Source organism: Tasmannia lanceolata, unplaced genomic scaffold, assembly GCF_043159265.1.
Source record: "Tasmannia lanceolata isolate RefF3 unplaced genomic scaffold, GAP_Taslan_0.1 ptg000013l, whole genome shotgun sequence".
In the NCBI taxonomy this organism is placed as follows: domain Eukaryota; kingdom Viridiplantae; phylum Streptophyta; class Magnoliopsida; order Canellales; family Winteraceae; genus Tasmannia; species Tasmannia lanceolata.
In genome coordinates, this window is record NW_027518690.1 from 13,302,194 (window position 1) to 13,324,930 (window position 22,737).

General features: G+C 37.6%; 1 protein-coding gene across 2 annotated transcripts; it reads right to left on the bottom strand.

Moving 5' to 3' along the window:
- Nucleotides 1-2,069: 2,069 nt before the first annotated feature.
- On the bottom strand, nucleotides 2,070-21,121 carry LOC143889839 (sulfite oxidase-like). Of its 2 annotated transcripts, none has more exons than XM_077394210.1 (12): nucleotides 20,929-21,121; nucleotides 17,945-18,060; nucleotides 17,788-17,850; nucleotides 17,670-17,706; nucleotides 17,404-17,485; nucleotides 15,631-15,749; nucleotides 15,330-15,425; nucleotides 8,751-8,861; nucleotides 7,968-8,069; nucleotides 4,230-4,277; nucleotides 3,839-4,015; nucleotides 2,070-2,533 (listed from the first exon to the last, which is right to left on the bottom strand). In XM_077394210.1, the coding sequence occupies exons 1-12, from the start codon at nucleotides 21,001-21,003 to the stop codon at nucleotides 2,405-2,407; spliced, it is 1,155 nt and encodes a 384-aa protein (XP_077250325.1). In that variant the 5' UTR covers nucleotides 21,004-21,121; the 3' UTR covers nucleotides 2,070-2,404. The 2 variants fall into 2 exon arrangements, with proteins under 2 accessions (XP_077250325.1, XP_077250324.1); XM_077394209.1 differs by having other exon boundaries at nucleotides 2,078-2,533; nucleotides 3,800-4,015; nucleotides 20,929-21,116.
- Between the last annotated feature and the right edge of the window lie 1,616 nt (nucleotides 21,122-22,737).

A 22,737-nucleotide genomic window follows, 5' to 3' on the forward strand; every position in this document is an offset into this window, starting at 1 on the left:
ACAAGCTACCCATTGATGCTATTACTGGAGGAAAATGCGGAATGAAAAAAAGGAGGTGTGGGCACTTGTTCAGGTACTAAGAATTAACTTAAGAGAGATGATAAATTCACACCCCCTGTAGGATGATCTGCACCATTGTAACATGAATTGTAACATGAATTGAAGTAAAAAAAGTGTCAAAAAGCGCCGGACTAATGCTTTTTGACGTCAATTCACGTTAAAGGGGTGCGGATCATCCTACAGGGGGTGAGAATTTATCATCACCCATAACTTAAATATATGTTTGGTTCTTTCATATTTCGACTATTTGATTGTATAATTTTTTGGGATTTGCTAGCATCCATCGCATAAGGCATTTCGCGGATGGCCTGTTGCATGTGAGAGCAGCCTCCTCGTGAATGAAGAGAAAATCTGCTGAAAAGTGAGCCTATGTAGCTGCTCTCACATGCAACAGGCCATCCGCGAAATGCCTTTTGCGATGGACGCTAGCAAATCCCTAATTTCTTATAGGATTATTCGCACCCTTTAACCTGAATTGACGTCAAAAAGGAGGGTAACGTGAATAGACTTTAACCCTTTTTGATGTCAGTTTACGTTAAAGGGGTGCGAATAATCCTATAGGGGGTACGAATTTATCATCTCCCTACATTTTACTTATTTATCAATCCTCATGAACCCTTTGGGGGGACACACCTCAGTACAGCGAGGCTTGTCCACTTCAAGGGGGTCTACGGGTCCCATCGTAGATTGATCTGAACCGTCCAATTTATATGCATTGGTTTGGATCTCATTTGGCCCAAAAATCACTGCAATTATGTATTCCTATCGTCCAATAATGTGTTTTCATTGTCCTTGAATATGAACTCTAGCTTGTGTAGTTTTTGCCTGTCACAAAAAATACACAATGGGCATCATTGAATACTAGTATTGTATGATTGGTGTGATTTTTCGGCATAGAACTGAAGGCCTTTGAAATGAACGGTCCAGATTAATATGAGGTGGGACCTATTATGCTGTAGTGGGTGCACCCTTACAGGCTCTAGGAGTCCTCTTTTGTCCTCCTTGGTTCTTTACTGTTGTTACATCCAATTTCCACACATGTGTGCATGTTGTGGGCACAGGAAAACATATGAAGAGGAGACTTCCATAACAGAAAATGGCCACTGGATCGGCACACTTACCATGAATGTTGGGATTTTGAGAATCGATTGCCGAGTCCAAAACTGATTATTGGACTCAAAATTAAATATAACTTTCAGTCTAATCAGTATTGGACTCATAATCAGTTCTCAAAATCCAAAACAATCAAGGCAATAGTGACTCTTCAATCAGTTCTCAAGGATCGATGGTACCAAGGCCCCCCTTTTTCATTGGCCTTGTTTGGATTGGATGAATTTTCTGGAAAAGTTTAGAAAGGAAAAATAAGAAAAGATGACTTTAACCAACCCTATTTAATTTTTATTTAAACAGGACCTTCAATTATGATAATATCCTTTTCAATGAACCATAATCATATCATTTCCCTCAAAATGATAGAAGGAAAACCATTTTCTCAAGAAAAAAAAAAATTCCATCAGAAATATTTTTCTTGCACTACAAACAGGGCCTTAAGAGGTGGCCATTTCAGTTTTCCTAAACTAGAGGTACTATATTAATAAGGACATTTAGAAGATTTTAAACATTCTTCACGGTTTTATCTGCTTTGGATTCTGACCCTTTTCCCACCATTGAAGTAGAGATATGATCTGCACTACCCATTTGGGTGGGCCATGACCGAGAAATGACAACGATTGGACGAACCCGGAAATTCCATAGGACTGAGGACTACAAATGGATAGCTAAGAAAATTTGAACTCCAAAATTCAACAAGTATAAAACCTGAGATTAGACAGTAGATTCAAAAAGAATACAGTGTATAACAGAGTATATTATCCCTAATTCCCTACCAAAGGAAAACAAACAATTACATAGTAAATCCTGCCATCATTTGCATATGATCTTATATGTAATTTGTTTTGAAGTATAATTATTTGTAAATAACGGTCATAATAGTTTAAGAAATGAGATGGTTAATGGCTTCCAAAGAGGCATTAATGAATTTGCAAATAAGATTAATTAAAATAATCTTGTTTGTAAGTAAGGACCAATTTTTGTGGCATCCAAAGAGACCCAAAATTGTTTTTCCTCTTTTCATTCACAACTTTTTTGAGAAAAATGATGCAAAGGCAATCACCATTCAGCTGCATCTTCTTATTATTAACCTACATGATAAGTCACCGGAATAGTTTCAGTTACCATCGTGCCACACAAAGTTATTCTAGTCTGAACTTACCCAAGAAAGGTTGAACACCAACAAAGATCACTTCACTGTTGTTATTAGATACTCTGGCATTCGGTCTCGGATTTACAGATTGGAGTGTGCTACTTGCGGGCTACTCTGAATTTGGACTCGATGCCAAGACGTGTTGAGTATTCCTCTCAGGTTCCAAATGCCCTCCACATTTTCAGGTTGGACGTTCGATGCCGAATCAACCTGCCAATCAATAGGGGTGGAGACAAGTTAAGGTTTGGTAACACATGTAAAACGCAAAAATATTTCAAGAGAAACAAAATCACCGAGTTGAAATGATGGGGACTATCCTTCATGAGAGAGAGAGAGAGAGATGATGATGAGATCCATTAGAAGTACAGTACATTAGGTTGTTTTTCTTTATTTCGTAGAGGTATAATTGCCTTCTATTTTTGTTTTTGAGGTTGAAGGGCAGTTCTGTAATTTTGCTTAAGTAATTTATAGTCTTGAAAGTAAGAGTTTAGATTAGTTTTTTAAGTTATCGAGGAACTCTAGGGGGGCGTTTGGATACGCGGATTTTAAAATCCAGATTTTAGTTTGAAAACAGCAAGAAGCTCTTGTATGCTGTCACGACTCACGACAGCATTTCTTGGATTTTACGTAAGAAATCCAGATTTTAGATATCTCTCTCCCATCCTGAGATTTTTAAACCTGGAAACATAGGACGATCTCCTGCTCTCTTGCTATCAGGAAGAAGGGAGAGAAATAAGAAAACGACGGCTGGTCTCTTTCTTCTCTCATCTCCCATCTACAATTTTGAGGAAATCCAAGATTCTAAAATCCGCATATCCAAATGGCCCCGAGATGTTATTAGTTACTTATGTTTCAGTATTCCAAAGTAATTAGTTGTGAAAGTTATTAGTCACTTAGACTTTTAGCATTTCAAAGTCTTTGGTATTCCAGACTTTATACAATTAAGGCTCTCACTTTACCTTGGGTTTACTAAAAAAATAAATAAATGAAAGAATATTAAAAGTATGGGATTTGCTAGGGACCATCGTGGAAGGCATTTCACGGATGGTCTGTTGCATGAGAAAGCAGCCACATAGGCTCACTTTATTCATAAAAAATGAATGAAAACAGATTAATTCAATATTATGTATAATTATGTGAAAATAAAATTTAAATATTCAATTTTCAATGAAAATAGCAAATGAATATATAATAAAATAACAGAAGAGGTGGTGAACCGATTGAAGCAGATTTGTAGATTAATAAGGTGTTGGGACCCAAATGTCACCACCATCTCATATCCACTGTCTGATCAGGATAAGATACATTAGTTGGATCATTTGTATCAATGCTATATAATAGTACATAAGACACATAAGTTTTCGTGGGTTTTGATGTAAAATTTGTATCAATGCTATATAATTGGCAATGGAAAAGCAATTATATATGGCATATAGTTTGCGTTTTCTGCAAATGAAAAAAGCAACGACTACATACTGCTTTAGCAACTATCTCAGCATTGGGTGGTATCTCAACCTCAGCCTTGAATAAAACCCATGCCCATTTGTCGCTGTCTACATCCTCTGCAACATATGGGACGCCACTTTTCTGATATCTAAAAGCTTCCATCCATGTCTTGCCACCATCAACAGAAATATCCACTCTCTCAATGCCACGCCCACCTCCAGACACCGCATACCCACTAATGGTCACCTGAAGCATGTACAATAGTACGAAAGCCATTCATATTTCATAACATAAGTTACGGGCTATTCCATGAATTTTGCAAATTTATAGATCTTTCCGGAATTTTCTACTGAAATGATTGATACACTGATTACAATGTGATATCTTGCCAACTTCCAGATTGATGGTTTGGAAATCCAATTGAGTTTGAGTAATAAATGGTGTAATACCAAGTACTAACCTTTCTGTCCTTCACCACAGAAACATCCTCCAAGGAACAGATAGCACACTGTCATACAACAAAACTATAATGTGTTATTAAGATCAGAAAATTGAGCTTGTTAAGAGCGACTTCCTTACAGTTACCACTAGTTGCCACTAAAATCTTGACAAAAGGGAGCACTACGATTTCCTAAATATTACAAATTCGTATCGTAAGGCATCAAATAGAACCATTCACATAGACAATCTCCCATGGCAGTTCGCCACAGTTACAATGCCCCCTGGCACATTGTATACAAGGGGTGGTTACTCGCTATGTGTTTTTAGCATGAGAAACCTGTTAGGTGAATATGGTCAAATATGAACCTTAGGTATAGCAGAAAATTATAAAAAAAAAATTTAATGCAGGCATATATCACTAGAAAGGAAGTGCATCTCAAATGCCAGATTGCAGGAAAAGAAAATAAATAAAAAGTTTCTTAAGACCGAGTGTCCTTTTTTCCTTTTTGGGGGTGTAACTAGATGATGAGACTCGTACATTCTAAAGGCCAGCATGCCAACATGCCATCAAAGCTGAGATTTGGTTGACTGGAAGGATCATTTAGGAAACACAGCAAGAGAAAAGACCCACATGATGAATAGTAGTTATTATAGTTCTCAAGCCACCAGACACCTTATCATGATCAAGTTCATTTTTCCTTTAACCCCAAGTGATGGGATATATTTAATTGAAAAATAAGGTACCATGTTCAACCCATCAAAAACTGAAAAAAAAAAAAAAAACATTAGCTGTGGTCACATACCATCTCCAAAAGAGGCAGTCTCTTAAAAAAAAAGGTTGTTGTCAATGAAAGGCAGACTAATATTGGTTAAATGGTTAATCCATCAAGTATCCCATATATGCACTGATTGTTTTTCATATGATCTGTGGACAGGGATTAACTACTGATTACTAATCATATTTTGCAACAAGATAAAAATTATATTCATTTAAAAAACTATGGTAAAAAATGAGATAATCAAATAACAGGTGGTAAACATTATTCAATAATAAAAACAAAAATTAGTTCAAGAATAGTTAATAATAAAACAGGAGGTAGACACTATTCAATGATGAAATAGTATTTCACACTTGACAGGTACAAAAACGTATAGGCATGCGCGCATTAAGTCTTGCACTCCTACCAGTACATTTACAAGTGTCAAAAAGAGAGCTGATAAGCATGCCGGCGGTAAATTCGAAGTGTCGACTATGTTGTTTTTTTGTAATACCCAAAAAGGATAATCTACTTTGCAAGAATCATGCTCCCCTTGCTATGTGCAGCCAATGGGGAAAAGTAAATAGGATATATCACTTGAGGAGAATTTTATAAGCCTAAGGAGGAAACCTTGGAATCTGAAGAATAAATGGCATAACTACTGTATTTATGATGAGAACAGACCGAGAGCAATGTTTGTGAACTTCATGCTTCCTTGTCAATATTTGAAAAGTTCATGAAAACTGAAAACTGTTAAAAGTATAGAAGATTAACTAACACCTCCAACAGCTTAAGCTTTTTGAGTAACTGGTTGTTTCACATGGTATCAGAGCAAAAAGGTCCTGAGTTCAAACCTCCTTGATAGTAAAAATCCACATGCAATGGCCAAACCCAAAAGAGGCGCCACATGTAGGCCAACCCTAAAAAAAGAGGAGCTCCACGTGAAGGGGAGTGTTAAAGTATAGAAGATTAAATAACACCTTATCCAACAGCTTAAGCTTGTGGAGTAACTGGTTGTTTCACAAAAACCTTATCTGGAAAAGTGAAATTGTTCTTCCTCGTGGAAAAACTGGAGCTATATGGAAGATAGGAACTGGGAAAAGGTAGTTTGGTTGCAGCCACAATACAGATCTTGTTTCTGGACTTTCCAAGAATAACACAGTAATGATTGGGAAAGCATCACACCATGGATACAATGCTTTTGAAAACCCATCTTACCAAATGACCAGCCATCCATGCCTGAAAGCCATAAGAAACATCATTTCTTTCCCCAAAGGGGCAAGACTGTCTGCTGATAGCAAAATGGTAAGCTTTTAATTAAGCACAAGTATGGTCAGCAAAATGATCAATTTATGTTCCATTCTTTACATCAATTTGATATAAAGGCCATTGTCATGTGGCAACAATAGCAATCAAAGTCTGAACTGTAGTGATTTTTGCCACTGGAGCATACATTTCTTCGTAATCAATTTTATATTCTTGCATATAACCTTGAACAACTAGACGATGACTCATGTGAAAGGCAATAAAAGTAAATGTTTCCAAGAAAATATATGGTGAGAATGTGAGATACAAGCATACGACACTGATCACTTTTAAGACAACAAAAGCTTTTCCGACCATTTTCGTATCTAAAAAACACATTTAGTACCATGGGATGAGAGTCCGTCCCTCTCATGAGAAAGTTGAAGAGAACAAGGCCAAAAACGTGGAGCAAAGAATAATATGGGGGTCTGCCAAAAAGACAATTGTGACCACTGTCAAGACAACAAAAGCCTTTCCAACCATTTTCGTATCTAAAAAACACATTTGGTACCACGGGATGAGAGTTTGTCCCTCTCATGAGGAAGTTGAAGAAAACAAAGCCAAAAACGTGGAGCAAAGAATAATATGGGGGTCTGCCAAAAAGACAATTGTGAGGGGTTTGTTTTGCAAGGTAACAGAAAACTCCAATCAACAGTTTGTCTCCCACAGAATATGAATGAACATTTTTTTAACCAGTCTCAAAATCTCATCTTTCAATCCAGCGACCTCCATATACACACTAATCTACAGTTCATCAATTTAACTACATTGGGAGGGTCCCACTCCACCAAAAATAGTCTTTGAAAGTGTTCAAAAAAATCCCTTTATGAAGCCAAAATTTCTGCCTCACTTGAATCCTTGAATCCTAACAACCCTGAGTATGTCATTCTAGCATCAATCGCACTTTACCTAGACTACCTAAATTCGACCCATTGAGATCCAATTTTTTCACGTTAACCAGGTTAGGAACCCATCTAGGATTCTCACTAGGAAGAGATATATGGGTGAGAACAGATTGCATCCCATGACCTTCACCGCTCAAAGCATGATACCTCATGAAATGTTTGCCCAAATACTATCAGCACAATGATGGTTCCTTGATGGCTGAAAGCAATACTTACCACAGAATATTGGATTTTTGCTTTTCTAAGGTGTACACGGAGAAGCTCGCATATCAAACTTTCAAACATATCTTCCCTGGCAGAAAGGAGGGAGAGAGCCCGTGATTCTCCAAGAGTCTGATAGAGCAGGGTGTTACCCTGTTGATTTCAGAAACAAGATGAAACCACATACTAATACATGGTAGAAGGAATTGACTATGAAGAACCCCTTTGGACACCACTTCCTTCTCTATAGTCCTGCCCAGAACACTAATCTAAAAAGATAGGCTATGTAAAAGAGAACTCTGGGAGATAGTATCCATGCTGATGACATAGACAAACATTATAATCTGAGCCATTAATCTTTGCCCAAAGGGCTTCATACGAAACATTTGCAAATTGTTATATTAAGGAATGCTTGCTCCATATCCTCAGAGTTGCTTCTTAAGAATTATTTCACATGAGAAATTCATTGCCAGTGCATTGCCACATCTGAATTGATGATCTTCAATAAGGTAATCGGCATATCTCTTATGAAATAATGGATCTATCACAGTGAAGAAAAAAAACCATAATATTGTAAAGGGGATATACCTGCACAGGGAAATCCATACAAGCACGCCTAGTAGACCAAATGATATTGTCCCAATTAACTGAAGGTGGAAACATCTTGTAGTCCAATTGCATAAAGAAACCCTGTTTGACAGCAATGTAAGCTCATCCCATAATATTGATGTTAAAGTATAAAAGATTAAATAATGCCTTCTCCAACAGCTTAAGCTTTTGGAGTAATTGGTAATTTCACATGGTATCAGAGCAAAGGTCCAGAGTTCAAACCTCCTTGATATTAAAATTCTACATACAATGGCCAACCCAAAAAAAGAGGGGGCCACATGTGCCACATGTAGGCCAACCCTAAGGGGCCATTTGGATACGCGGATTTTAGAATCTTGGATTTCCTCATAATCCTGGATGGGAGACGAGAGAAGGAGACGGTCCATTTCGCTTCTCTTTAGAATCTTGGATTTTAAGTAAGAAATCTAGGTTTTAGAAATCTCTCCCCCATCCTGAGATTTCTAAAACCTGGAAACATGGGATGATCTCCTACTCTCTCGCTGACAGAAAGAAGGGGGAGAAATCAGAAAACAACAGCTGGTCTCCTTCTCTCATCTCCCATCTACGATTTTGAGGAAATCCAAGATTCTAAATTCTGAGTATCCAAACGGACCCTAAAAGAGGGCCCAAACGTGAGGGGGAGTGTTAAAGTATAAAAGATTAAATAACGCCTTCTCCAACAGCTTTAAGCTTTTGGTGTAATTGGTTGTTTCACAATTGAGTCAAAGTTAACAAGCTAAAGAGATTCTTAAATTTTTTGACCTGGCATTGTTCTACAACCACGCTGACGCTATCCAACCATTTAACGGAACGTGCACCAATAACACCAGGAACAATCCCACGCAATGGATACCCATGATCACGGTTAAGAATCTTGTAACAGTAATGTCACAGTGAGCTACAGGCAGAAGAGTTGAATGCTAGAAACATATCATCATTGGCATTAAGAAAACATAGAGACAATTTTCAAAAAAATGAAAAAGAAAAAGAAAAAGAAAAGAAAACATAGAGACAGGTATTTTCTGAAGAAAATTGAAACCAGAAGAAGAGGTAAAAAAACACTCAAAAGGGGACATAAGAAATATTTTAGGATAAACCAGATGGATACTATCTGAAATATCAGTTACACTATAACTGGTTAACAGCAAAAATGATCAATCATAAACTAATGCAAGACTCATGAATAGTTATAGCTAAAAATATTTGGGAGTGTCCAAAAGAACGTTCAAACAAGATGTGCAAGTTTCAGTTCAAAAGAAGTGGAATTTTTCAATCAAATTTATAAACATTGTGGAGCCTCTGTGCATTGATATCAAGAATACCAACACAAATATAGAAACACATAGCAAGAATATGAGAAAAACAACATGAAGATTGAGCAAGAGAAAAAGAGAAAAGATTCAAAAGAAATGTCTAAGAAGAAATTTCCTAAAACATTTATCTACAAAAAAGTAGTCACACTTTATCTCTTATCTCAAAACCTTCTTTCTATACATATAAAAGACATAACAAAAAAACCCACAACTTTACTAAATCCCACTTAAATTTCCATTTTTCTTAGAAATCAGAAATTTATTCTAGTTTCTAATCCAATACAATTTATTTTCTTCATTTTTTGAGTGATATCAAAGGAAAGATATATTAGTTAAACTGGAAGTTACAGGAAAGGGTGAGGGAACGAGATGACTCAGCAATAAAAAGGATAAAAAAAAACCCAGAAAATTGAACCAGAGCTAAACTATGCCCAATTTGGAGTCGATTCCTATAGCTAGCATGTTTACCACATCATTTGCACTCTCGGAATGTGTTTACATCTAAGTTGTATATTTCGTTTCGTTTCGGCCGAAACGGACCGAAATTTCGGTTTCGGACCGGAAACTTGAACGAAATTCGGTCGGAATTCGTTTCATTCCGGATTTCATTCCGTTTTGGTCCATTTCGGCAAAGATTGTCTGAAAAGGGAGAAAAAATTAAATAAATTACAGGAATGCCATTATAGCTGTTGGGACTGTTTTTAGACCATTCTACCCTCATTTTATGACTGTTTATGACTGTTTTATAGCCATTGGAAGGGTATTTTCCGTCTTTTCGCATCCACAAGCATTCACACCGCTATATATATACCCCATGAACCATTGTTTTTCCACACTTCTCTTTCACCCTTCTCTTACAAACTTCATTTACACATTTTCCCACCAACTAAGATCTACTAAATTCTAAATCTTCTTCTAAGCTCTTCAAGCTTCTCTAATTTTCTAACAATTTCTGATTTTTTTGCATTTTTTTAACTATTTAAAAAAATATTCCCTCTGGAAAGTAGAACAAAAGGTTTGGACTGAAACACGAAACAAAACGGCCGAAACACCGAAGCGTTCCGTTCCGGTCGCCAAAACGAAACGGCGAACGAAACGAAACAGATTTTACAACTTAGGTTTGCATAGAAGAGTTAAATCTCTCCTAAGATGAGGAACCCGTATAAAATTTGCTAATCTTTATAGTCCTAGGTTCGATCTCTTACCACTGCGAAGACAACTGTCAAACGTTCCACCACCAGAAAAGATCCCACCAACTCCTTGAAGATGCAAAGTTCCATAAGAAATGCCTCACTTCACCTTGTTCGAGTTTGTAAGTGCCTCATCAACCTTCTATCTGCCCGTGTGAAACTCAAGGAGATTCTCTTCCATTCCTGAAGTGCCAGATCAACCTATATGGACCAAAACTCTTTCCTGGTGGGTGAGCACTTAATGATAGAGATTCTAGTCTCCGTGATAAGTTTCCAACAAATTGTTATTGCATAAATCTGTATGCCATCGTTTTTTTAATTCACTTCATTCACAAATCGTTCAGATGGACCTCTTGATGCAGTGCCAACATGGCAGCCATGTCATGCCTAGGTGGTTTTGGTGGAGTTCCAAGGTGCAATCCCGCAATAATGTTGCTGGCCTGTTTTTGAACCTATTTTTGGGATTCTAAATGGCAGAATCATGGAAAGTGGTAAACTACAAAGTTGTAGGTCTCTTTGAGATCTTTCCAACAAGTATTTGTGCTCGAAAATTGGTCAAGTGGTTAAAAAGTTAAGGCGGTTTTAGTGGACTGTGTCTGTGGGTTCCCAAACCAGTCAAAGTTAGTGAGTTCCAATGCAATTAATGTTATGTTAGTCCCTAAGTTAGCTTGTGGAGAAAGTTGAAGGAATTTTCTCTTGTTTTCTTTCATTTAAATAGATAGAAATCAGTTGTAGTAGGGGATTTTGGATTTTGATTAACTTATGTAATTAATGGAATATCAATTGGGTTAAGCATTGCTCCCATTTTCTTCTTCTTCTCTTGCATGTGATCATATGTTCTAGTTTCTCTTCTTCTTCCCTATTAAGCACCCGCATTACCTCTGCATCTGTCCATTGTGCTCCAGCTCACTCCGATGACTTAGTCTCCTATCTTCGCCCTTACCTTAGAGCTTTGCCTTTACCATCGATGAGTATGGATCCTGGATAGGTCGAACTATTAGAAGCATATGGAAAAGGAAAACCGAGTGGGATCAAAGAAACTAGCGGACTGATGGGTTACTTAATACCATGAAAGTTCGTCCTATTTCTTTCATTCCTAACAGACAAGATTAGCGAGTAGGGGGTTACACTCCATAGAATGTTTCACTAGCCTCCAAGGCCTCTAATCAGAGTGAAAAGAAATGCCCTACCGAACACCCAATGGATGTTGAATTTTTAGGATTCCCAACTAAATTTTGTGTGTCCCCTTAAAACAAATGAAAATATGATTGTAAATGCCTCCTCTTTCGTACAAAGTAAATACATGTTAACCAACCTAAAATCCTTCTTTCTAAGCAACTCAAAAGTTTGAGTTTGTCAGCTGTTTTCGTCCAACAAAATGCTTCGATGAGGGTGGTATGATATGACCGCACCACACCGCACACACAAGTATAATAGAAGATGGGTAATCAAGTGCCACAAGGGATGGATACAATTATTTCATTGAAAAGAAACATCCGAGTCTAATATCCAAATCCTGTTAATGGGCTCAAAGGGGGAAACATAAAAATATCTAGACCTAGGTAGCACAAGGAAAATCTCATACTCATCTTTGAAGTTTCTACTAACATTAACTCGCAAAACACCCCTCCGCCTAACTCTAGAATAATAATCTATAATTACCGCCTATGTAACTATCTAAATGGCACAAACACCAATAAGCATAGCATACTAGACATACACCTAAAATTGATCGCATGCTCCTAAGCACCCAAGGATTGAAATTTCAGTTTTGGCCTCAGCCGAAAACAAAATTCCGGTGGAAGTTTGGGTGGCAATTTCGGTTTTGGTGGAAATTTCGGTGAAAATCTTATAATTTCAGCCGAAATTATGACCGCACTGTACACACAAGTATAATAGAAGATGGGTAATCAAGTGCCACAAGGGATGGATACAATTATTTCATTGAAAAGAAACATCCGAGTCTAATATCCAAATCCTGTTAACGGGCTCAAAGGGGGAAACATAAAAATATCTAGACCTAGGTAGCACAAGGAGAATCTCATACTCATCTTTGAAGTTTCTTCTAACATTAACTCCCAAACACCCCTCCCCCTAACTCTAGAATAATAATCTATAATTACCGCCTATGTAACTATCTAAATGGCACAAACACCAATAAGCATAGCATACTAGACATCCACCTAAAATTGATCGCATGCTCCTAAGCACCAAAGGATTGAAATTTCAGTTTCGGCCTCAGCCGAAAATGAAATTTCGGTGGAAGTTTGGTTGGCAATTTTGGTTTTGGTGGAAATTTCAGTGAAAATCTTATAATTTTGGCCAAAATTTAAAACCATGTAAGCACCTACCCTTAGGAAGACCCACCAAGACTAATTCCAACTTATCACATATTTATCCCTAACAATTTTGTTGCATACGGCATATTATTCTTCACTAAATCTCTAAAAACAAGTTCCATAGTAGGGCCATGTGTCTCAGCTTAACATTTTAAATGCCCCGCTCCCTGATTCATTAGGCTTGCAAGCCTCTGTCCAATCTATACGATGCTTGGGCTTCTTTCCTTCCTCCTTTTGTTCCCATAGAAAATCCCTTTGAAACTCTTCCAATCTAAGTGCTATTATGATGCAAGATGGAAAGGAAATACACTAGGTATTATAGCTATGATACCAATTGATGTAGGACGGAGGACGGACAAGGGAAAGGTATATCTAGGGTAAGAATTAGCCCAGATTTTAGTCGATTAGAGTATGGAATTAAAGATGGGTTAAGGGAACAGGTTATGCAGGCTCTGAGGTATTAAAATAGGAGTGAAAGTGGACTACTCTGACAGATGTAACAGATCTGAGATTTATGGTGAAAGATGGCCAATATAAGGTAGTCCAGGTCGTGTTAATAAAACTCCAATAGAGATGACATATAATTCTGCAAGTCTGGATGCATAGTAGAGGATGGTTGCATGTTAAGATTAACTGTTACAGATTTCTGAAATTGAAATTTCCTTGCAGTCAATAGGAACTGATATAAGGGACTGTTGAAGGTATGGACATGGGGAATACTAGGGTTAAGATAGGCATTAAGGCAGTAGAAAAACCGAGAAATACCTTCTCAACACAGATCGAACATGATATGCAGCAGAAACATCAAGAAGCGATGGAAAGAACACAATCACACAAGAAACACAAGATTTTACGTGGTTCGGCAGTGCCTACGTCCACAGGGGAGGATTTCCACTATTTCGGTCTAGGGTTATGAATTGTCTTCTTCTTGGCCAAAAAACACAGAAAAAAACCTAATCCCGTAACCTTAACATGTGGCTTATATATCAACAGCACTACATGTAGAGATTTACCAAAATACCCTTTAGTGAAAATCCGAAAATTAAAATTTTCTAACGGGACACTGCCCCACACCCCGGCCGGGGTGCATGTGCGTCCTGCTCATTAGTCCGTCAAGGTCCTGTATAATGCCAGAATACAAGGCATCTGCACAGCAAAGGCTATGTTTGGTTGCGCGAGGGTGGCTCGGAGAGTAGTGGAATAAGAGGTCCAAAAGGGAGAAGACAAGCATAGAAGATGTATAGAATTACCACTCAGAGAATAGTTGAATAGTGGTAAGTAGTGTTTGGTTACACGGCAGTCCTCTCGAAGAGTAGTGGAAAAAGTAGGGGTGTCATTACCAATATAGTGAAGAGAGAGATAGGGAAGAGAGAAAGAGAGAAAAGACAACCTTTTCCACTATTTTTTTTGAATGATCACCAATTTTATTGAAAGGAGACCGAGATGATCAGGGTACAAGCAAAGAGAAATACAAAGAGATAGAAGAAAGAAAAAAAAGAAATCAAGGGGGAAGAGAATAAAAAAGGGCCAAAGATTCTTTCGACACCCCCGATCTAGCCAAACTATCGGCCACCTCATTAGCCGATCGTCGAATATGCTTGAAGGATAGAGCCATATACCTAGTGCAATATGAAATCCCATCAAAGTATCTATCAAACCTTCAATGATTCTTTTGGGAACCTTTGAGTCACTTGATGACGTTTAAGGAGTCACCTACGACCACCACATTATCCAACCCTTTTGATGCCAATAATTTGATGCCCTGATGAGAAACACGGACCTTGGCTTCCGAAGCATCCGCTACTCCAATAGAACCCGCGAAGGCCCAAACGCATTCCCTCGATTATTTCTAATCCCCCCCCCCCAAAAAAAAAATTCCATCCAGTCCTGGGTTGTCCAAGCTAGATCCATCAAAATTTAGCTTCATAAAGCCTATAGTGGGGGTTCCCAATTTTGAGATACCGAATGCTTCTTTTATGTACTGAAACAAACTTCCTTCCAACCTTCCTACAGGCCATATGCTGAAACAAATGCAAAGGATGGAAGAGATTTCAGCCATGATATAGTAAGGCTATCACTTTAATGTAAGGTTACAATAAAGTGACAGGATTTGTTGAGGATGTCAAGGAGCACATGAAGAAATGTTGAAAAAATACTTGCCTCATTTCTCAATATTGGAAATTCATATCTACAAGCAAAAGGAACCCAAAAATTTGTCAAAGATATAGAGTGTGAGGAGTCGGAATGGGGGTAACAAATAGAGGATCCAGTGTAGGACATATAAGCACACATTTTTTTTTGGATGGAAAAACCAAAATAATATACAAAAGAACACGGAACATGAGAGAAGAATAATGATGTGATAAATGAAAAAACAGCGAAAAACCAGCTAAAACATCCAGTCTACATTTTTTCACAAAAATAATGACCAAGGAAAAAGCTACCAGATCCTTCACTTAAACAAGTAACAACATTCGCATGAAAGCAAGAATGATTTACCTCTCCATTCATTTCATATGCAAGTAAAACATCTGCTGCTGGATTTGTTGCTTGACTTAGTGGAATAGACGCCTTGTAGGGACCACCCTTTTCCTCCTAAAAATTTACACATGCAACAAAGACACTGAACAGAAGGAACTACTCTTAGAAAGTACAAATAAGAAAAGGAGGAATTGCTGCACAAAAAGTTCCTAACAGAAAACCAGCAATCTACAATAAGCACATCCACTGATGTTCGTATTCACACCTTACATATAACAAATAACTTCAAGGATAGAATTCAAAGGATCTGAATACTCACTTTACACATATCAACACTGATAAATTCAACGTGCTTTCCTCCCGATGATGTGATTTCCGTGTGTTTAGGTATCCCAACAAGTTCAAGGACATCTGATAATTTTGCTCCTCCCCAAGTTGCTGAAGAACACATTTAGGTCAATAGAACAAATATAAAAGATCCAAACAACATCCAAAGCCTCTAAGCTTTTAGTTTTCATGCCTAGATTCATTTTAACATACTATTAGTTGGCGCACAGTTGCACTTGCCTATGAAATTATGAATGTTTGGCATTTAAAAATTACAAAAATGAAAACAAAAACCATTTTTGGGGAAATATAATATGATGGTTTCTCATCAACAAATCGTATGAACACTGGCATACTCCGAACTCACTTAAAGGCAAAAACATGGAGCATTTCAATGAATGCCTCAAGTGTGCTCAAACTTATAGCCACAAACACTCGAGCAAATCACATTGCTAGAGAATCGAATACCCAACTCTGTGACGTCTCTAAACTCTGTAACCACACAGCATACGATGGAAGAGAAAAATATACTGAAAAATCGACTGTGTCGATTTAACAACCCCCTCGAAGATTCAGTGGTTCTCTCCTTCCATACCAACCATCGCACTGCTGAAAACGACAACTTCTATAAAACCTTTGCTCTATAGGCCATGGAGAAAAGGACTGAACCTCAATCATGTTAGCAACCCGACTCGGTAAAACCCAAGCCACCCCAAAAAGACTCAAAATGAAGCCCCAGATCTCCGTCAAAATCACAGTAGATCAAATGGTGATCAACCACCTCTCATCCTTTGTATTTGCTTTCCATTTAAATAAACTGATGCTATCAGTCAGAAAATAACAGTGAAAGCCTTTATATGGGTCAGTACTCAGTATAAAAAATATAGATAAAGATGCAAAGTTTGCAAGTAATATGATGATTCCATGTTGTTGCTACTTAAATTTAAATTATTTGGTGAACAACTGACTGCTATTTATGGTTAGATATATGCTAGATTCAAGTGTAAAAACCACGTGAAAAATAAACTACTACATATCTCCAGTATATTGAAGTAAAAGGAAAGAATTAGCTCTAAAGAAATATTCTACCAGTTCCTCTCCCAACTAATTAGGAAGGTTCAGTCATATGTCCAAGCAGTTCTTATGTAACAGTTGAAATGTTGAGGCCCCGCGTGTAGTCCTAGAGTACCAAGCAAAACAGGACAGGGTTGCACCAAAAGGGAAAAGAAAGATGTCTCAAATTTATAATGCATGTATCATAGAAGATCAGCAAAGCAAAGGGTGGCAGAAATGAAAATGTTTCCTACTAAAAAGTTGTAAAACCTTGAAAAGGGGGAAATAAGCTATTAGTTTTGATTGAGGTCTGGCTCAACCACCCAAAGGGAAGTCCTTGCTGGTAAAAATCATGAGTGTAATTTCACAAATCCAAGTTTACTACTTTCAATTTTCAGACTTCGAGGAGACCCTCTTGAAACCTCAGAGTGATTTTGAAAAGGTTACAGATTGAAACTTATACCGTCTAAATCCTGGTTATGAATCCTTTAGTCAGCTTAGTAGTTCTAAAGCATCTTGAAATGATGGATCTCTAATACTTTTCTTTTCTTTTCTGTCATGGATAGCATCATCCCCTAAAGCATCTTGAAATGATGGATCTTTAATACTTTTCTTTTTTTTCTATCATGGACAGCATCAACTCAGATTACATGTTTTCTGTATAAATAAATACAGAAAGAATGTACTTTCATTTTGATTCATGAAAACCCACCATTTCCAAGAGCAGCAACATCCCAGCCAACACCTTTCACTGTTCTAGTTTTGCTCATTGCTGTCCTTCTATTACCTGCACACTGTATTGCTTTAAATTTGTTAGACCAATGAGTTCAAATCCACCTCATCTCATTCATTACATCACAGCTTGGATCTAAAAGTCACCCAAAACAGGTAAGTTGTCACCAACATAAGGGAAACCTGGTGCTTATACCTGTAAGCTATGCACATAAAACTGATAAGGGCATGTGCAATACAACTTACCTGTAAAGTTGCAGTAACAGTGTATTTTGGGAGTTTCCTGTAAAATACATAATAATGTCAGGTTTTGTTCAAGAAAATTTAAATCTAAGACAAGAAATATCACCGACCCAGCTCTCACCTGATGTCGGCCATAGACAGCTCTTTTGGATGTTCCACCAAACCATTAATAGAAACACAGTATCTGCTCCACCAGAGAGATTCTAGAATTCAGTTTAAAAATAAGTTTTGCAGAAAATATAGAAACTTATAACAAAATCAGGGGGGCAGGATATGACTTCTCAATGTCATCAACTATTGGAATTGGACCATGATTTCTCTTGTAGAACATATCCACAGGAGTAATATATGAGGCAACCAAAGCAGAACGTGGTGGCTCAGCATTGAAGGGTTCCTGCAACAGAAATAAATGCAAAAGATCTAAATCCATGGATTATCAACTTAGAAGGAAATTCTAAAAGCTGGATTGATTGTCACATGAGCAAGAAAAATGTCATCCCTAAGACATACAAACAGGTAACTAAGACACTGTCCTTTACCATTAGAACTGAGAAACATTTATACCTTAATTAGAAAGATCAGTGGTGGATTCAATTATCATAAACTTTATAAACTAAGTACTTCAAGAAATCATTACAGTAGACCACAGTTGTAATCGATGCCTAATAAGAATCACTAGTGTTAATCCAACAATCACACCATTTCAAATATTGGGTTTGTGCAATTAATTGAGATATAATCGAGTACCTTAGCCTTGGCTGCTTTAAAAGTGAGGAAAAAAAGGAAATAAATTAACCGAACCTAAAGACAAACACGTGAAAAAGAATTCCCATTTAATTGAGATCTAATCTCTAGTTCTCCTTGTCATGATAAATTACTTCCCGGCAACTTGGAATAATTTCAGCATGCCTGATGAATAGCGTCCACCGACAACTAAAGAGCAGCAATAAAAACAAAATCTAAAGAAAAACTACATCCCATATTAACTGAAATTTCATCTATAATCCCTTAATAAGGGTCTCAACTTCTTGCAGTAATTTCAGTGAGTCTGATGCATAGCCTCAATAGATGAAAACACAACTGTGAAACAACCAATTACTGCAAAAGTTTAAGCTGTTTGAGATGATGTTATTTAATCTTTTATACCTTTAGCCAAGGAAGCAGGAATCTCTTCTCACAATGGGAAATCTTGATTCCCTGAAAATCGATTCGGAAAAGGGAATCTTCTCGATTACCCGATTTTTTGGAATCCCATTTCGGAAATGTGGGAAACACGATTCCCACTCTCTGGGAATTCGATTCCCACTATATGGGAAATGCGTATCCCACTCTATGGTAAGCACGTTTCCTATGTAACCCCCTTGGCTCTTGCTAATCCTCTTCTCTTCCACTTCTTAGTATTTACATGTAAAGTCATTTAAGTACTTAAGATTTACATGTAAATAAGGGAATAACCCTCATTTGAATCTATTAAAAATAGTTTCAAGACCCAAATCTAAAAGGATAAAAAGCCAACTTTCCAGTTCTAGTACAAAATTCGAAAAAAACGAGTCGGGTCAAAATCTTAACTTCCAAACGATGGGGTATTTTTCCAATTTTAAAAATTCATAAATTCTATCATGTCCAAACATTATTAAATCTTGTCCGGTTGAATCTCATAATTTGGTTTCTAAATTTTTTTCTGATCAAGCACCGGTCAACACAGGCATTTTAGCTGATAGTGATTTTTCGGATCTTTTAATAAAAGGTATTTTTTAAATATTTTGTTCATATAATTATTTCTTATAATTTTTTAGCAATTTTTTTATTTATTTAATTTTTTAAAAATATTTAACTATTAAAAAAATTCTCCGACCCTTCACGCTTCCTACATTCCTAAGAGCCTTCGCTTATCGCTTTTGCTCCCCGCTCTGGCAACCTTGCTTTTAACACTCCCCCTCACGAGTGGCCCCTTCCTTTTAGGGTTGGCGTACATGTGGCAGATGTGGCTCCTCTTTTGGGTTGGCCATTACATGTGGATTTTTAATATCAAGGAGTTTTGAAACTCGGACCTCTGCTCTGATAATATGTGAAACAACCAATTAGTCCAAAATAAGGGTGTCAATTTTGGCTCGGGCTCGGAAGCTCGCTCGAGCTCGGCTCGAAAAAAGCTCGGCTCGAATCCTTAACGAGCCGAGCCAAGCCGGCTCTCTAGGCTCGTTAAGCTTAACGAGCCGAGCCCGATTTAGGCCAGGCTCGGCTCGGCTCGGCTCGTTAAGGCTCGTTAAGAATTTAATATATTTAAATATATATATTATATATTAATATATACACTAAAAGGGTTGTCTAGGGAGTAAAAGGGGGAGGCAAAATATGTCACTTCATTTTAGGAACCCCATTTGTTACTTGGACCACCCCCATAGTGTAAAAAAAGTAGTGAAATTACACTATATAGGGCTGTCCAGGGAAGATGAGGGGTGTGGAAAAAAGCTCGGTAAGGCTCGCGAGCCTGGCCGAGCCTGACCGAGCCGAGCAGAGCCGAGCCTGATTCGAGCCCGAGCCGAGCTTTTGAGCTTAACGAGCCGAGCCGAGCCTGGCCAAGCTCGGCTCGGCTCGGCTCGTTTACACCCCTAGTCCAAAAGGTTAGGCTATTGGGGATGGTGTTATTTAATCTTTTATACTTTAAACTAAAATAAATTAAAAATCCACAAACCCAAAAAGGATTTAGGTGTTAGAATATGTTAGATCTATACACCGTTGGATTGCGTTTGTGATAGATTAGGGGAATTTTATTGTAATCAAACGTATGTCATACGCTGGGTGGGGGGCATGCTAGAATATGTTAGATCTATACAGATCTGACCGTTGGATTATGTGTGTGATAGATTATAGATCCATTACGCTTGATTAGGCAACTAAGTTAGATTTGGTACTAGGTTAGATAACGAAAATTCTATCTTTATCTCATTTCACAATCAATGCTTATTCTTTCTATGTTTATCCTTTTGAGTGTAAACCCTAATTTTACAATCCTCAAACCTCAGCAAAATCAAACTCCATCAAAATCTCCCCTTCAAACATATATAAACTAAAACGAAAACATCAAAAAAACCTGCAAATAGATATATGATACGAAGCCTCCACATCCAAAAACATTATAAAACGGTCATAAAGCACATAACAAGATCAATAAAATCGAAAAAGAGCCATGGAAAAGGTGGAAGGAGTAGGATGAACAGAAAACCAAAAGAAAGGGATGAAAAACAAGAAGAAAAAAATGTACCTTGGCATTGATTTTTAGGCTTCGATGGCGAGGAGGTTCTTGAGAATACTCTGAGGGGCCTGTTACACCTGGCATTTCTGAATACTCTTTCGAATGTTTGATGAAAAGGGAGAGGATTTCTCTTCTTAAGAGAGAGAGAGAGAGAGGGAGCACTACAATGCGTTGAACCGAATGGCTCCAAGGTTATGAACAATGAATGCCACGTGGCGCTTCGATTCCTAGTTTAAAGAGAGAATATGGGAATCGAGTCACTCTCCAAGTTTCCGATAGGTTTTAAATTTCGCCCAAAATTTCGGATCTCGGTTGGGACCGAAACCGAAACGTTCCGAAACCGAAACCGCAGAAATTTACCAAATTTTGGTCAAAATTTCAGCAATTTGGAAATTTCAGCGAAACTCTTTATAAAATATTTATTTTTATTCCTTTACAAAATTTCGGCCCAAGAAAATGACATTTGGAGCGCTTCTACCGAATTTCGGCTAAAATTTCGGTTTCGGTGAGGACCGAAATTACCCCCGAAACCAAAATTTAAAACCTTGCTTTCCACCCATACAATGGCTTAGAGAGAGAGAGAGAGAGAGAGAGAGAGAGAGAAGGAAAATGCCTTCATTTTCAAAGAAAAGACAAACTAAAGGGGGAAATATCATTTTTCCATACATAGTTTCTAAAGTAACATGTTTGGGAGGAACGTAAAATAATTTCGATGTGGATTGCACCAAGTAGGGGTCGAGAGGAGAGAGAAAGCACTAAAATGCGTTGAACCGAATGGTTCCAAGGTTATGAACAATGAATTCCACATGGTGCTTCGATTCCTAGTTTAGAGAGAGAATATGGAAATTGAGTCACTTTCCAACAAGGTTTTAAATTTCGGTCGAAATCTAGATTTCGGTGAGGACCGAAACCAAATTCGCCAAAATTTACCAAAATTTGGTGCAAATTTCGGAAATTTCAGCCAAATGCTTGATAAAATAATTTTTTTATTCCTTTACAAAATTTCTACGGTAATTTGTCCCAAGAAAACAACATTTCAAGCTCTTCCACCGAATTTTGGCCAAAATTTTGGGATTTCGGCTAAAAATTTCGGTTTCGGCTTCGGACCGAAATTACCCCTAAACTGAAATTTGAAACCTTGTTTTCCAACCATATAAGTATACAACGGCTTAGAGAGAGAGGGAAAATGCATTCATTTTCAACGAAAAGACGAACACAAAGGGGAGAAGTGGTGGAAATATAATTTTTCCGTACATGGTTTCTAACGTAATATGTTTGGGAGGAATGTAAAATAATTTCGATGTGGACTGCACCAAGTAGGGGTCGAAAACCTACTACTTGTCCGCCTTAGGAAGCAGACGGCGCTTTGATTATATCATCGACTCCTAATTATCAATTGAAAATCCTATAAATGACAATAAAGATTAGTTTCAGAAGACCGAGTTTTTATATGGTGTGAGCATGTAGAGACAGTAGAGTCCATAATTTTTCAAAAGAAGTCTTGTAAGGGCCGCCACACCATAGGTTGATCCAAAAACATGTAGGTCTTCATAGCAATAGGTCGAGACAGAAGTAGAAGTGGGACCCACTTGTTCTATACTCCTATGGTGTGGACCGTACAGTCCATTTTTAAAAATACTTGGTCACACCATATAAAAACTCTACTCTCACTGTTAGTACTCTCAGTGGGGCCCAACAATGAATGGTTTAGATCTTTGTTGGCTTACTTGTTCGAAGATTCAAACCATTCATTTGTCGACATCCAACATAAATAGGCCTTGTCCTAAAACAACATTTCCCTAGGATGATCCTAACTCT